At 48.9% G+C, this 13,990-nt stretch overlaps 1 protein-coding gene across 2 annotated transcripts in view; it reads right to left on the bottom strand.

The window, feature by feature from the left end:
• The window catches only part of lekr1 (Leucine-, glutamate- and lysine-rich protein 1), a 310,901-nt gene that overhangs the window by 42,040 nt on the left and 254,871 nt on the right, over positions 1–13,990 (bottom strand). For both annotated transcript variants that reach the window (XM_085990355.1, XM_085990356.1), the window contains exon 10: positions 109–202. In XM_085990355.1, coding sequence (XP_085846481.1) covers positions 109–202 — 94 coding nt within the window. The remainder of the gene's footprint in view (positions 1–108; positions 203–13,990) is intronic.

Genomic DNA, 13,990 nt, shown 5'->3' with positions numbered 1-13,990 from the left:
CTCTATGGTTCATTGATTTGACAGATGAACCAAAAAAACGATCACACAATAACATGTACATTGTGACAATGTAAACGTGAGAAAAACTAGCAGTAGGAAGTTCCTTACTTTTGCTCTCCAGCTATCTTCATCGCCTAACTTCTGCCTAAAGCCTTCTTGCAACTGCTCAATCCTGTTCTGATGGGAAATCATCATCTGTTCCCTGTAAGAGACCAGTTAACTTACTGGTAAAGCTCAAAGCTAGACAGCAATTATCAAAACATTCCAAACACTATTTCACACAATAAATAATGCATTAATCATTAATTTAACCAAAACATTCTGTTGAAAACTAACTACAAAGAACAGAAAAGTACCGGACTCAGGTTAATAAAAGCTCATGGTTTAGTGGAAATTGTTGCCCAATAGATGGAATAGATGGTGTATAATTGGCAAATGAATTTCAATGTAGATAAATGTGAGGTGGTTTCGACCAGTTGGGTCAAATGGCCTGTTTCTATTACATTCTATGTAATTCTATGAAAAGAAGTAGGTTGGGTGGGAGTGGTGCAGGAATGTGTTTGTGGGTGGGGAAAGGAGGGCCACCTTTTAAGCATCCTTTCAGACATCTTGGATGACAATACAAGTGAGAGAAAAGTGATTTCAGCCCATAATACTCCAGAGAAAAATGAGGTTAATTTCTTTTTAAAGAACTTAGTCAAAGTTAAAACAAAGAAAAAACTCATTGCGAATCACCAGATGTTTCTAATTAAAGGACTGGTGCTGGGAGAACATAGGTTTGTCAAGATTACAAGCTTACATGGTTACACTGGCTGATTAGATAAGAGAACAAGGAAGCAGGGCTCTTGAAAGACTGTTGCTCTCAGACAGAGGGACAGAAATTGGTATGCATTGTGCCTGTTTTTTAGGTGTAAAAATGGGCACAGAACATACCAATTTTGCAGTGAGACTGCTGGTGCTCAATCTGCGCAGGTGCAGCTCCCACTGCAAAATTTGTGTGCGCTTTTTTAGTGTCCTGAGCAGGAGTGCTCCTCCAACTCCACAGGAGTTGTGACACCCCCTTTCCCATGTAGCCTGCTCCAAACCCTCCTCCAGGACTTACCTAAGGGCCGCTGCTGGTGAGGCAGGTGGCCAGACATTGATCTCTTTGCTCGGGCAAGCAACCAGCACCGGCAGCTCAGGCCAAGTTTACAGATGAGGCCCGAGGATTGATGGATCGGTTCGGACAGGTGCTGGTCATGGGTCCAGGCATAAATCTACCCCAGAGTGTCTTCTTGTTTTAATATAGGTACTTGGAAAAGCAAGAGAGTTTAGCATTTAAGTTTGGCCTTGGAAAATTTACTTATAATTTAACCATAATAGTTCCTGACATGTGTCATGTCTAATTGAATGGCATCTTAAAATGGATCCATGTGACAGAATGAATCACCTTGGTTGATCACTAATAATCAAGTGAAGGGAAATGGTGTTTGACAAATTTATTAGAGTTTTTTGAGGATGTAAGTAACAGGGTAGATAAAGAGGAACCAGTAGATGTAGTATATTTGGATTTCAAAAAGGCATTCGATAAGGTGCCACATAAAAGGTTATTACACAAGATTAGGGCTCATGGGGTTGGAGGTAATATAGTAGCATGGATAGAGGATTGGTTAATGGACAGAAAACAGAGAGTAGGGATAAATGGATCTTTTTCAGGTTGGCAGGCTGTAACTAGTGGGGTGCCGCAAGGATCAGTGTTGGGGCCTCAGCTATTTACAATCTATATTAATGACCTAGATGAAGGGATTGAGTGTAATGTATCCAAGTTTGCTGATGATATAAAAAGCTAGGTGGGACAGTAAGCTGTGAGGAGAAAACAAAGGGCTCAATTTTGCCATTGGGGCGGGCTGGAGGTGTTTTTCGAGTCCTGAACCCGACACCAGTGTGATGTGGGAAAAAAGTGCGATTTTCCCCTAATTGGGCAATTGATTTCCAGCATGTGGGAACCCCTGGCCCAATTAGTCTTTCCATCCTGAAAGTCGCCTCCGATGACGCCATCAATGCTGCTGGATTTAAGGCCTGCAAGCAGCCTTGCTTCTTCTGGAGACTGAAAACTTTATGCCTATTGTTGTGATCGCTTCATTCAGCAACTATGTTCAGCAGTAGGCCAAAGTGTGCTCCACGGTTCGATGACGTCGCCCTGCAAGCTCTGGTGGAGGGAGCAAGAGCAAATAAGGAGGTGCTCTTCCCTTCCTCAGGGAGGAAGAAACCTCCCCAGCAGACTAAAGCTGTGTGGATGTAAGTGGCCTGGGAGGTCAACTCTATGTCTATGTGCCGCAGAACTTGGCTGCAGTGCAGGAAGAGGTTTCATGACCTTCTGCACACAGGAAAAGTATGACTTTCCTATCACCCTCAATCTGATCCCCATCGCCTCTCCTCACCAGTACTCTGCTTTGCCAACCTCTTCCTCCACATCCCACTTGACACTTACATCTCTGCACCTTTACCCATTCCCTCTCTATGGTCACATACATGTAACTATTCGACCATGCAGCCCTCACACTCTCTATCACTGTGATGCAATGACAACTTACAACACACAGGGAGGGCCCTTTGTCTCCTTCTAAGCATCTATGCTATGGAATCTCTACACTCACTCCTTCATTCTCAGTCAAACTCCACTTGTGTCCCTCATTGCAGGAAAAGAGAACCCACAATAAGAGGGAAAGAGCAGGGACAGGAGGAGGGCCACCCTCAGTAGCCCAGCTCACCACCTCGGAGGCGGCGGCCCTGGAAATTGCCGGGATCGAGGAGGATTCCCAAGTGGGGGACGGACAGGCAGGCGCATCACAGCAAGCTGGTGACAGAATAGTTTAGCATCTCTCTCATTGACATTGCATGAGTCACTGATAAGTCAATCTGTTAGAGCATCAGATTCATTATGATCATCTGCATTATTCAATGTGCATGTAACCTTGACCTCACATCTCTAACTCTTTCCTTTACTCCCCCACAGGACCATCGAGAGCCCCCGTCCCCACTGTCCAGGAGGAAGAGCCTGAGCTTCCAGACTCCTCAGAGGAAGCTGCAACCTCCGAGGGCGCAGCGTCAGCAGAATTAAGCGCACACATCACCAGCGCAGACACTCACACCTCGGTGGGACATAGAGTAGAGTTGTCACCTGTTGTATCACAGCTCACAAGTGAGCATCAGCAGATGGTGGAGACAGGGACAGCAGTGGAGAGACCTCGTCGGAGGGTGCAGGACGCTCCCAGCTTGGCTCCACTGCATGTCGACCCTGTGCCTCTGGGTCCATCCAGAAGGAGAGCAGTGCTGGAACTCCAGGAACAGGTGCAGGAGTCTCTGGCAGGTTTTGTCTCCAGGGTCGCTGCGAGTGTGGAGTGAATGGAGGAGTCCATCGCTAACATGAGCAGAGCCTTTGTGGAGGCGTTGGTGCATGAACGCATCACCGTGGAAAGGATGGCTACCTCCATGGTAAGGCTGGCTACCGTAGAGGAAAGGATGGCTACAGTAGAGGAGAGAATGGCTACGTCCATGGAGGAGCTTAGTCGCCAGGGTATAGAAAACATGGTAATTGTTCAGAATAGACTGACATCTCTTGTGTAGCGATGGTCAGCTATTGAGCAAACAAACCAGACCTTCATGCAAGTCCTCGGGAGTAGGACTTCCAGTACAGAAACGGGTCCTCATGGCCCCCCTGAAGTGCAGCAAGGTGCTGGCAAGCCACTTGCTAGCTCTGAAGTGGGGCTGACCCATGAGAGGGATGTTGGTGGCAGACAACAAGTGAGTGGGGGCTCCTCTCCAAGCGCTCACACGACCATGCCACTGCAAAGCCCTCAGTCAGAGCCCCACCAGAGTCCCCACCCAACTGAGATCGGTGTCTCTACCCCTGCACAGCCGCAGGAGCAGCAGACTGTTGCCGAGTCCTCACAGGTTCGCAACCCCAGAGGACGCCCGCCAAAGGTGTCGAGACAGGAGCAGCAAGAAAGTGAGCAAGGGGCCTCCACATCTGCTGAAGCCACAGGGGAAGCACCCCGTAGGAGCACACATAAGAGGAAGGTACTGCACAAGTAGTCACAAGGGTAGTCACTTGGGTGTAATGTTATGTTTAATTTTGAAAAGCCATCAGTTGGTTATTGTCATTAAAAATTCTGATGGCAAACTGTTGCAGTTGTGGCGTGTGTCATTTCGCTAATGGGACTTCCACATTGAGGGCTTAAGATGACTTGCAATTGTCAGTATGGTGGTCAGAGTGATAGGAAACGGCAGGTTCTTGGCCATTGTCAATGGTCTGATAAGAAGGTGTGAGGCAAAAGTGTTTGATTGTGCAGACTAAGCAAATCTGGCCAAGATGAGTGCGTGCCTTGCATCCCGGGCAGCAACGTGCTCGCATGCTGCTGCCTCTGGTTGATGCGCCTCTGCAACCTGTTTGTTGTCAGTCTCCTCCTCCTCATCTGAGGAGGCTATGTGATGAGCCATTTGTTCCTCAGGCATCTGCAAGCCACAATGCTGTGGCATGTTGTGAAGTGCACTGCAAACCACGACCATTCTGGAGACCCTGGCTGCTGAGTACTGCAGGGCTCCACCTGATCTATCAAGGCATCTGAAGCGCATCTTCAGCAAGCCGATGGTTTGCTCGATTATGGATCTGGTGGAAATGTGGCTGGAGTTCCACAGAATCACAGAAACCCCCCAGTGCAGATAGAGGCCATTTCGGCCCATCGAGCCTGCACCGACACATATCCCACCCGATCCCCGTAACCCCTGCACCAACACATATCCCACCCTATCCCTGTAACCCCACGTATTTAATCCCCCTAACACTAAGGGTCAATTTATCATAGCCAATCAACCTAATCCGCACATCTTTGGACTGTGGGAGGAAACCAGAGCACCCGGAGGAAACCCACGCAAACACGGGGAGAGTTGAAGTGCTCCTCAGCTTCGGTGGATGGGCTCCTCAACGGCGTCATTAGCCACGTCTTCAGGGGATAGCCCTTGTCTCCAAGTAGCCATCTGAAAAGTTGGTCTGGCGGACTGAAGAACGGAGGCACACTAGACTGGCGCAGGATGAAGGAATCATGGCAACTGCCAGGGTACTTGGCACAAACATGCAAAATTTCCTTCTTGTGGTCACACACCAGCTGTACGTTGAGGGAGTGGAAGCCCTTGCGGTTGACAAAAATACCTGGATTGTGAAGGGCCACATGTGTGCAGTCAACGACGCCCTGCACCCTTGGAAAGCCTGCCAGATTGTCGAACCCAACTGCACGCGCAGTTACACTGGCTTGATACTTGGAGAAATTGATGTAATTGTGTGCGATGGCAAAGAGGGCATCGGTTACCTGCATGATGCAAGTGTGTGCGGCCACTTGGGAGATGCCGCTGATGTCTGCTGCTGATCCCTGGAATGAGCCTGAAGCAAAATAGTTGAGTGTGGTGGTGACTTTGATGGCCACTGGTAAGGGGTGTCCACCTACTGCTCTGGGCTCCAGGTCTTGTTGCAGCATTGCGCAAATGTCACCCACTACCTCTCGCAAAAGACTGAGCCTCCTTTGGCAGTGCTGCTCAGTCATGTTGAGGTAGCTGATCCTATGTCTGTAGACCCTGTTTTGGGGGTATCTCCTGCGCCGATGTGCTTCCATGCGCTGGCGCCTTCTGGCCTGTGCAGCTTCAGGTGGGTGAGCAGCAGCTTGGAGCTCCTGCTGTTGCTCCTCCAGTTGGTGCTGCTGTTGGTCAGGGTTCTTCTGCTGCCGTGGCTGGTCTTCGTCCGAATCTGATGTCCAGGAGGAAAGGAAATAAATAGTTCCCATTCTTCTGGTATATACCTCAGTTGAGGAAGCGCTCATTCAAGATGGGGAGAGGGGTTTCCCAGGAGGTCACAGTGGAGATGGGTGTCAGGCTCCAAACTTCCACAACAATGAGTATGCCTGCTAAAAGTTCCCCCAAACCTGAGACAACAAAGTTCTGCCACCTGCAAATGATGATTGGTGAAAACTCTTTTTTAATGGTGGAGCTGCAGCTGTTAGTAAGCAATCCAGTTGTGATGCCGCCAGGATTCACTGGCGTGTTCCAGAGGAGGCGTGCAGCACGTGGGAAAAGTGGGAAAATCAGAAAGGCCACTCAAAATGGGATTATAGAGGCAATTATGTGGTTGTTAAGGGCCTGTCCCGCCTCTTGGAGGTGGGATGGAAACAGGGTCAGAAAACTCGCATGTGGGAAAATTGCTCGGAGGCGGGATCGGGCCCGCACGCCATTTTTTGCGATTTTACCACCTCACACGCCTCCAATCCCGCCTCCTCAGGCCTGACAAAATTGAGCCCAAAGAGTCTGCAAAGGGATATAGATAGACTAAGTGAGTGGGCATTAAGGTGGCAGATGGAGTATAATGTAGGGAAATGTGAGGTTATTCACTGTGGTAGGAAGAATAGAAAAACAGAACTTTTTTAAATGGTGAGAAACTTTCAAATGGTGTTCAGAGAGACTTGGGTGTCCTCGTGCAAGAAACACAGAAAGCTAGCATGCAGGTACAGCAAGCAATAAGGAAGGCAAATGGCATGTTGACCTTTATTGCATGGGGGTTGGAGTATAAGAGTAAGGAAGTCTTGCTACAATTGTACAGGGTGTTGGTGATAATCACATTAAATATTATAATTGCAACTTTGAACATTCATAAACAAAAGGGTGGACATATGGCCAGACTGAAACTAACCAATGTTTGAAAGTAATGGAGAGGCTCAGTGAGGAGAAAATCACTCATGATGTTTGGCAAATAATCTGACAAGTTGAGGTATCAGAGGGCAACCACAACTCATGAAACTGTAAGTGAGTCAATGCTTTGGGGTAGGGGGGAGAAAATTGAAGGAAGAAATCAAAGAAATATTTTAAATGATTTCTGACAAGTTCACATATATTAAATGGTCTAAAATATTGCTCATCAAACCCTGGAAGTGCATTTTTGCCACTGACATTACTGAGAGAAGTGCAATTATCAACAGTAACCCAAATTTTCACCTACAGTAGTAGTAAAAACATAATAACACCAGAATCCTAATTTTCACCCTTGTTTGAGTGACAGCAGCAGGGAGATACCATTATGTTTGGGATGTGGTAGTCCTGAGCCACCATTTTCATCTTTTATGCGACATTGCTACCAGTAGTATAGATAGAACCAGTTAGAAGTTGGACATCCTCATTTTGGTAGCTAATCTCTTCATCCTGGGCACTTCGTCCTATGAGTATGGTCTGCAGTTTTGTTCTTTGTGATGTTTTAAAAGAAAGCAACTAACAACTCCCTTATTGTTTCGGCATCTGGCCAGAATCTCCTCACTGCACACCAATGGTGGCCAAGTAAATCAACTGCCATAACATGTGAACTTTGCTAGGGAGACATTAACAAATTTAAAATTGAATGTTTGCAGCCACAAAAGGAAATAACTATTTTGAGCAGTAGCTGATTTTCCATTAATGCCAGACCAGTGGCTAACCACCAAGAAGGACATCAAATCTCATTTTTCTTTCAAAAACGTGCACGCTAGAAACTAACCCGCATTCACCTGTTCATGAACACTAATGTTTTCTCTCAAAAAATACAGAAATATTTTTACAGATTTACACTAAAGCAAAGAAGGACTAGCACATGGATTTGTTGCAAAATGCCCAAACAAAGAATAAGATAGCAGTCAAATCCTAAGCAGAGGCTGTTGCCATCAGTGAGGTTTTTATCCAAAGTTAATGACACATTGTGGCATAGAAAAGGTCCACACAGTAAATGTTTAATTTGCTTAGCATCATTTGATATTACAGGATGTAACAAGAATGCGAAAGAGATTACATTTTTGTCATAGTAAACTCAGGATGTCATGACCTAGATATGTACTTTATGGTCTTGAAAAACACTAGTACAGTTGTTCCTGAGAAATGGAAACATGCACATTCAGCCAAGTCAAACAATGCCCACACTATCAAATCTTCATGTTTGTAAATTTAGCTTTGGTTTAAGTAGTATCAAGACAAATGGAGGAATTTTAACTCTCCCCACCCAGTGGAAACTGGGTAGAGGGGCAGTTAAAATGAAGCAGGTTAGTTACCCGCCTGTTCCGCGGATGAGGTGCTTGCCTAAATCAGGCGGATGCCTTGTACATGTAAGTAAATCAAGGTCCTATTACGTCAATAATCGCCTTTTAATCGTGGCCTGACGTGGCTGCCTTGCTCAGTGACAGCTGCTTTGAAGACTGAAGAGGCCACAAAAAGTGTTAAACTTTCCTTTATGAGGCCAGGAGGAGCAGGAGTGCTTGTCCGTGCCCCACAAGGAAAGTCTTGACCTCTGCTGCCCCTGGTACCCCTCCACTTCCCACCTGCAAAACCCTACTGAAACCTTCTCCCCACCACTTACCTTCTAGCTAATGGGTCATTTTCATGCCTTGCAAAAGGGGTTTGGCAGTGCTTATTGTTATATTCTTCAATACAATGTGTCTAGTGAGTAAGGCAGATGAGCTGAGGGCACAGATAGAGATATGGAAGTATGATATCATACCTATTACTGAAACATGGCTGAAAGAAGGGCAGGAATGGCAGCTCAACATTCCTAGTTACAGGGTTTTCAGACGAGATTCGAGAGGGGGTTAAAAAAGGATGGAGGGATCATAAGAACATAAGAATTAGGAGCAGGAGTAGGCCATACAGCCCCTCGAGCCTACTCTACCATTCAATAAGATCATGGCTGATCTTTGACCTCAACTCCACTTTCCTGCCCTATCCCCATATCCTTTAATTCCTCTGGAGTCCAAAAATCTATCTATCTCAGCCTTGAATATACTCAATGACTGAGCATCCACAGTACTTTGGGGCAGAGAATTCCAAAGATTCACAACCCTCTGAGTAAAGAAATTCCTGCTCATCTCAGTCTTAAAAGGCTGGCCCCTTATCCTGAGACTATTCTCCCTAGTTCTAGACTCTCCAGCCAGGGAAACAATCTCTAAGCATCTGCCCTGTCAAACCCCCTCAGAATCTTGTATGCTTCAATGAGATCACCTCTCATTTTTCTAAACTCCAGAGAATATAGGCCCAATCTACTCAATCTCTCCTCAGAGGACAATCCTCTCATCCCAAGGATCAATCCAGTGAACCTTCATTGCACTGCCTCCAAGGCAAGTATATCCTTCCTTAAATCAGGAGACCAAAACAGTGCTCCAGGTGTGGTCTCACCAAAGCCCTGTACAATTGTAGCAAGACTTCCTTACTCTTATACTCCAACCCTCTAGCAATAAAGGCCAACATGCCATTTGCCTTCCTAATTGCTTGCTGTGCCTGCATGCTAACTCTCTGTGTGTCTTGTACTCGGACACCCAAATCTCTCTCAACATCAACAATGAATAGTTTCGCACCAATTAAAAAATATTCTGTTTTTCTATTCATCCTACCAAAGTGACTAACCTCACATTTCCCCACATTATACTCCATCTTCCACCTTATTGCCCACTCACTTAACCTGTCTATATCCCTTTGCAGGCTCTTTGCGTCCTCCTCACATCTTACTTTTCCACCTAGCTTTATATCGCCAACAAACTTGGATACATTGCACTTGGTCCCTTCAACTAAGTCATTAATCTGAACCAAGGTGAGTGGCCGCCATCTTGATTTTTCACGATTTTTTCCCCACACTTTCAGTGTGTTAGGGAAGTAAGGTAAATATTTGAATTATGTGTTAGGGAATTAATTAACAATTTATTTGAGTTTTATATTGTGTTTAGCAACCCCCCCCTCCTCCTCACCCTCGCGCAGGGGGGACTCGGGGCCTGAAGCTCAAAAAATTTCCCTCTCTCTCTCTCCTTCTCCTCTTCCCTCTCTCTCCTTCTCCTCTTCCCTCTCTCCTCTTCCCTCTCTCTCCTTCTCCTCTTCCCTCTCTGTCTCTCTCTACTTCCCCCTCTCAGGTTTCACGGTGTCGTGGACGGAGCGCGGGCGGGCCGCCCGAAGTTTCCCGCTAGCTAACGGCCGCCAAGCCGCCCTTGCCTGCTCCCCGCGGGCTGCGTCGCGCCGCCCGCACTGACCGCGCATGCGCCGCCCGCCCGCAGCGGCCGTCCATCAGCTGCGCGATACGCGGGGGACCTCAGCTCCGGTCCGTCCCGGCCTCAGAACCCGACCGCACCTTAAGCGCTAGGCCCCGCACGGCCGCTATCGCAACGGCACCGGACCTCAGGCGCTAAGCAGGGGGAGGGGCCGGACAGAGAGACAGGGGAGGGAGGGAGAGGAGGGGAGGGGAGGGAGAGAGGGGAGGGGAGGGATAGGACAGGGAGAGGACATGACAGGGAGAGGGGGGACACACAGGGGCAGGGAGGGGGGGACACACAGGGGCAGGGAGACCAAGCGCCCCAAAATTGCCCTCGCAACGCGGGGCTCCCCAGCTAGTAAGAACATAAAAGAACATAAGAAATAAGATGCTAATACAGGTAGACTGCCTTTTATCCGAACTTCCGAAAACCGAAACCCTCTAAAAACCGAAGGTTTTTTGGTTCAGCGTAAGTTGTGCGCACGACATGACCAGAGTGGCGCATGACCCCGACCCCCGCCGACGACCCCCCGTGGACCCCCGCCGACCCCCCCCGCCGACCCTGACCCCCGCCGACCCCCCCGCCCGACACCCCCCGCCGACCCCCCGCCGATCCAGACTCCCGCCGACCCCCCCGCTGACCCCCGCCGACCCCGACCCCCGCTTACCCCCCCCGCGGACCCCCACCGACCCACCCCCGACAAATTTCCCAGTCTTATAAAATACCTTCCGAAATCCGAAATTTTCCGAAAACCGAAACACGGCTGGTCCCGAGGTTTTCGGATAAAGGATAGTCTACCTGTACCTTATCCCTGGGTCACAATATGGGTTAAAGAAAAATTACAGCTGTGAGGAGAGATGATGGGCTCGATTTTAACTCAGGTGCGGGCTGTTGTCGTGTTATCCGAATTTTGTGTTTCCCACACGAATCTAAATGGATGTGGGAGATTGATGCAATTTTAACTCAATTGGCCAATTGATTTCCAGCATGTGGGAAGCCTTTGCAAAGGGGTTTTTCATGACTGAAAGTCCCCTCCGGTGATGTCATAATTGCTGCTGCATTTAATGTCCACAGCAAGCCTTGCTTCTTCTGCAGGCTTCCATGCTTCCTCCATTTGGTGTCAGAGGGACCTGCAGGAAAGATGACAAGCGGGAGGGCAAGAGCAGCTCCTCGCTTTGACGAGGCGGCACTGCAGGCATTGGTGGATGGGGCTAAGGCCAACAGGGAGGTCATGTTCCCTTCATCAGGGAGGAAGAGGCCTCCCACTCAGATCAAGGCAGTGTGGATGCAGGTGGCTGAGGAGGTCAGCTCCTTGGGAGTCACCCGCAGAACCTTGATACAGTGCAAGAAAAGATTTCATGATCTTCAGCGCACTGGAAAAGTGAGTATGAATTTCCCATCACCCTCAATCTGATCTCCATTGCCTTTCCTCACCAGCACTCAGCTTTAGCAATCTCTTCCTCCACATCCCACTTAACACTGACATCCATGCACCCTTACCCATTCCCTCTCTCTCTGTGCTCACATTCCCATAACTATTCCACCATGCAGCCCTCACACTCCCTATCACTCTGATGCTTTGAACACAACTGACAACACACAGGGAGGGCCCTTGGTCTTGCAACCTCACCCCATCTTTGTCTCCTTCTAAGTATCTATGCTATGCAATCTCTACACTCACTCCTTCATTCACACTCAACCTCCACTTGTCTCCCTCATTGCAGGAAAAGAGAGCTCACAACAAAAGAGAGCGAGCCAGGACAGGAGGAGGTCCACCCTCAATAGCCCAGCTCACCCCCTGGGAGGAGGCCGTCCTGGAAATCATGGGCATTGAGGATGATTCACGCATGGGGGACGGACAGACGGGTGCAACACAGCAAACTGGTGACAGAAGAGTTTCCCATAAGGGTTACGGAGAGAAGGCGGGGACGGGATACTGAATTAAAGGATCAGCCATGATCTCATCGAATGGCGGAGCAGGCACGAAGGGCCGAATGGCCTACTCCTGCTCCTATCTTCTATGTATCTATGTATCTATGTATCTCTCTCTTTGACATTGCACGAGTCGCTGATAATGATTGTGAAGCTGTAACAGATGGACTTATGAACATCTACAAAAAGCTATGTGCATGTTGTAGCCTTTGCATCACATCTCTGACTCTTTCCTTTACTCCCCCACAGGACCATCACAAGCATCCATCCCCCTAGCCAGGAAGAAGAGGCTGAGCAGCCAGACTCCTCAGAGGAAGCTGCAACCTCTGAGGGTGCAGCGTCAGCAGAATTCAGCGCAGCCAGCACCAGCGCAGACACTCGTGCCTCGGTGGGACCATCGGGACATAGAGTAGTGTTGTCACCTGGTGTATCACAGCTCACAAGTGAGCATCAGCAGATTGTGGAGACAGGGACAGCAGTGGAGAGTCCTAGTCGGAGGGTGCAGGACTCTGCCAGCTCGGTTCAGCAGCATGTTGACTCTCTGCCTCTGGGTCCATCCATAAGATCAGAGGTGATGGAACTCCAGGCACAGATGCAGGAGTGTCTGGCAGGTTTTGTCTCTAGGGTCGCTGCGAGTGTGGAGCGAATGGAGGAGTCCATAGTGAACATGAGCAGAGCCTTTGTGGAGTCATTGGCGCATGAACCCATCAACACAAAGGATGGCTACCTCCGTGGAAACGATCGCTACCTCCATGGTAAGGCTGGCTACCATACAGGAGAGGAGGGCTACGGCCATAGAGGAGCTTAGTCGCCAGGGTATGGAAAACATGGTCATTGTTCAGAATAGAATGACATCTCTTGAGGAGCGATGGGGATCTGCTGAACAGAGAAACCAGACCATCATGGAAGTCCTTCTGAGTAGGACTGCCATTGCAGATACGGGTCCCCATGGCCCCCCTGATGTGCAGCAAGGTGCTCTCCAGCCACTTGCAGGCGCGGAGGGGGAGCTGACCCATGAGAGGGAGGTTGGTGGCAGACCTCAAGGAAGTGGGGGTTCCTCTCCAAGCACTCACACTTCCATGCCACTGCAGAGCTCTTGGTCAGAGCCCCGCCGGAGTCCACACCCAAGTGAGATAGACGTCTCAACCCCTGCACAGCCACAGGAGCAGCAGACTGTTGACGAACCCTCACAGGTTTGCAACCCCAGAGGACGCCCGCCAAAGGTGTCAAGACAGGAGCAGCAGGAAAGTGAGCAAGGGGCCTCCACATCTGCTGAAGCCACAGGGGAAGCACTACGTAGGAGCACGCGTAAGAGGAAGATAAAGCGCAAGTAGTCACAAGGGTGGTCACTTGGGTGGAATTTTGTGTTTAGTGTAAAAATGCCATCACATCGTAATTGTGCATAAAAATTCTGATGGCAAATGTTGCAGTTGTGGAGTCTGTCATTTCGCTATTGGGACTTCCACAATGAGACCTTAGGAATAATTGCAACTGTCAGTATGCTGGTTGGAGTGCTAGGAATCCTCTGGTTCTTGGACATTGTCAATGCTCTGGTAAGAAGCTGCGAGGCAAAAGTGTTTGATTGACTAAGCTAAGCAAATCTGACCAGGATGAGTGCGTTCCTTGCATCCCGGGCAGCAATGATCTCACGTAATGCTGCCGCTGGTTGATGGGCCTCTGCAGGATGTTCATTTTTGCCCAAATCCTCCTCCACCTCCTCCTCATCTGAGGAGGATATGTGAGGAGCCACTTGCTGCTCAGGAATCTGCAAGCCACGACGCTGTGCCATGTTGTGAAGTGCACTGCAAACCACGACGATTCTGGAGACTCTGGCTGCCGAGTACTGCAGGGCTCCACCTGATCTATCCAGGCATCTGAAGCGCGTCTTCAGCAAACCGATAGTTTGTTCGATAATGGATCTGGTGGAAATGTGGCTGGAGATGTAACGCTCCTCAGCTTCGTTGGCTGGCCTCCTCAACGGTGTCATTAGCCACGTCTTCAGGAGATAG

This window comes from Somniosus microcephalus, chromosome 6 (genome assembly GCF_052327205.1).
Source record: "Somniosus microcephalus isolate GS21.2 chromosome 6, FLI_Smic_1.0, whole genome shotgun sequence".
NCBI lineage: Eukaryota > Metazoa > Chordata > Chondrichthyes > Squaliformes > Somniosidae > Somniosus > Somniosus microcephalus.
Note: the sequence above shows the minus strand (reverse complement) of the source record. Positions and strands in the feature narration are given on the sequence as shown.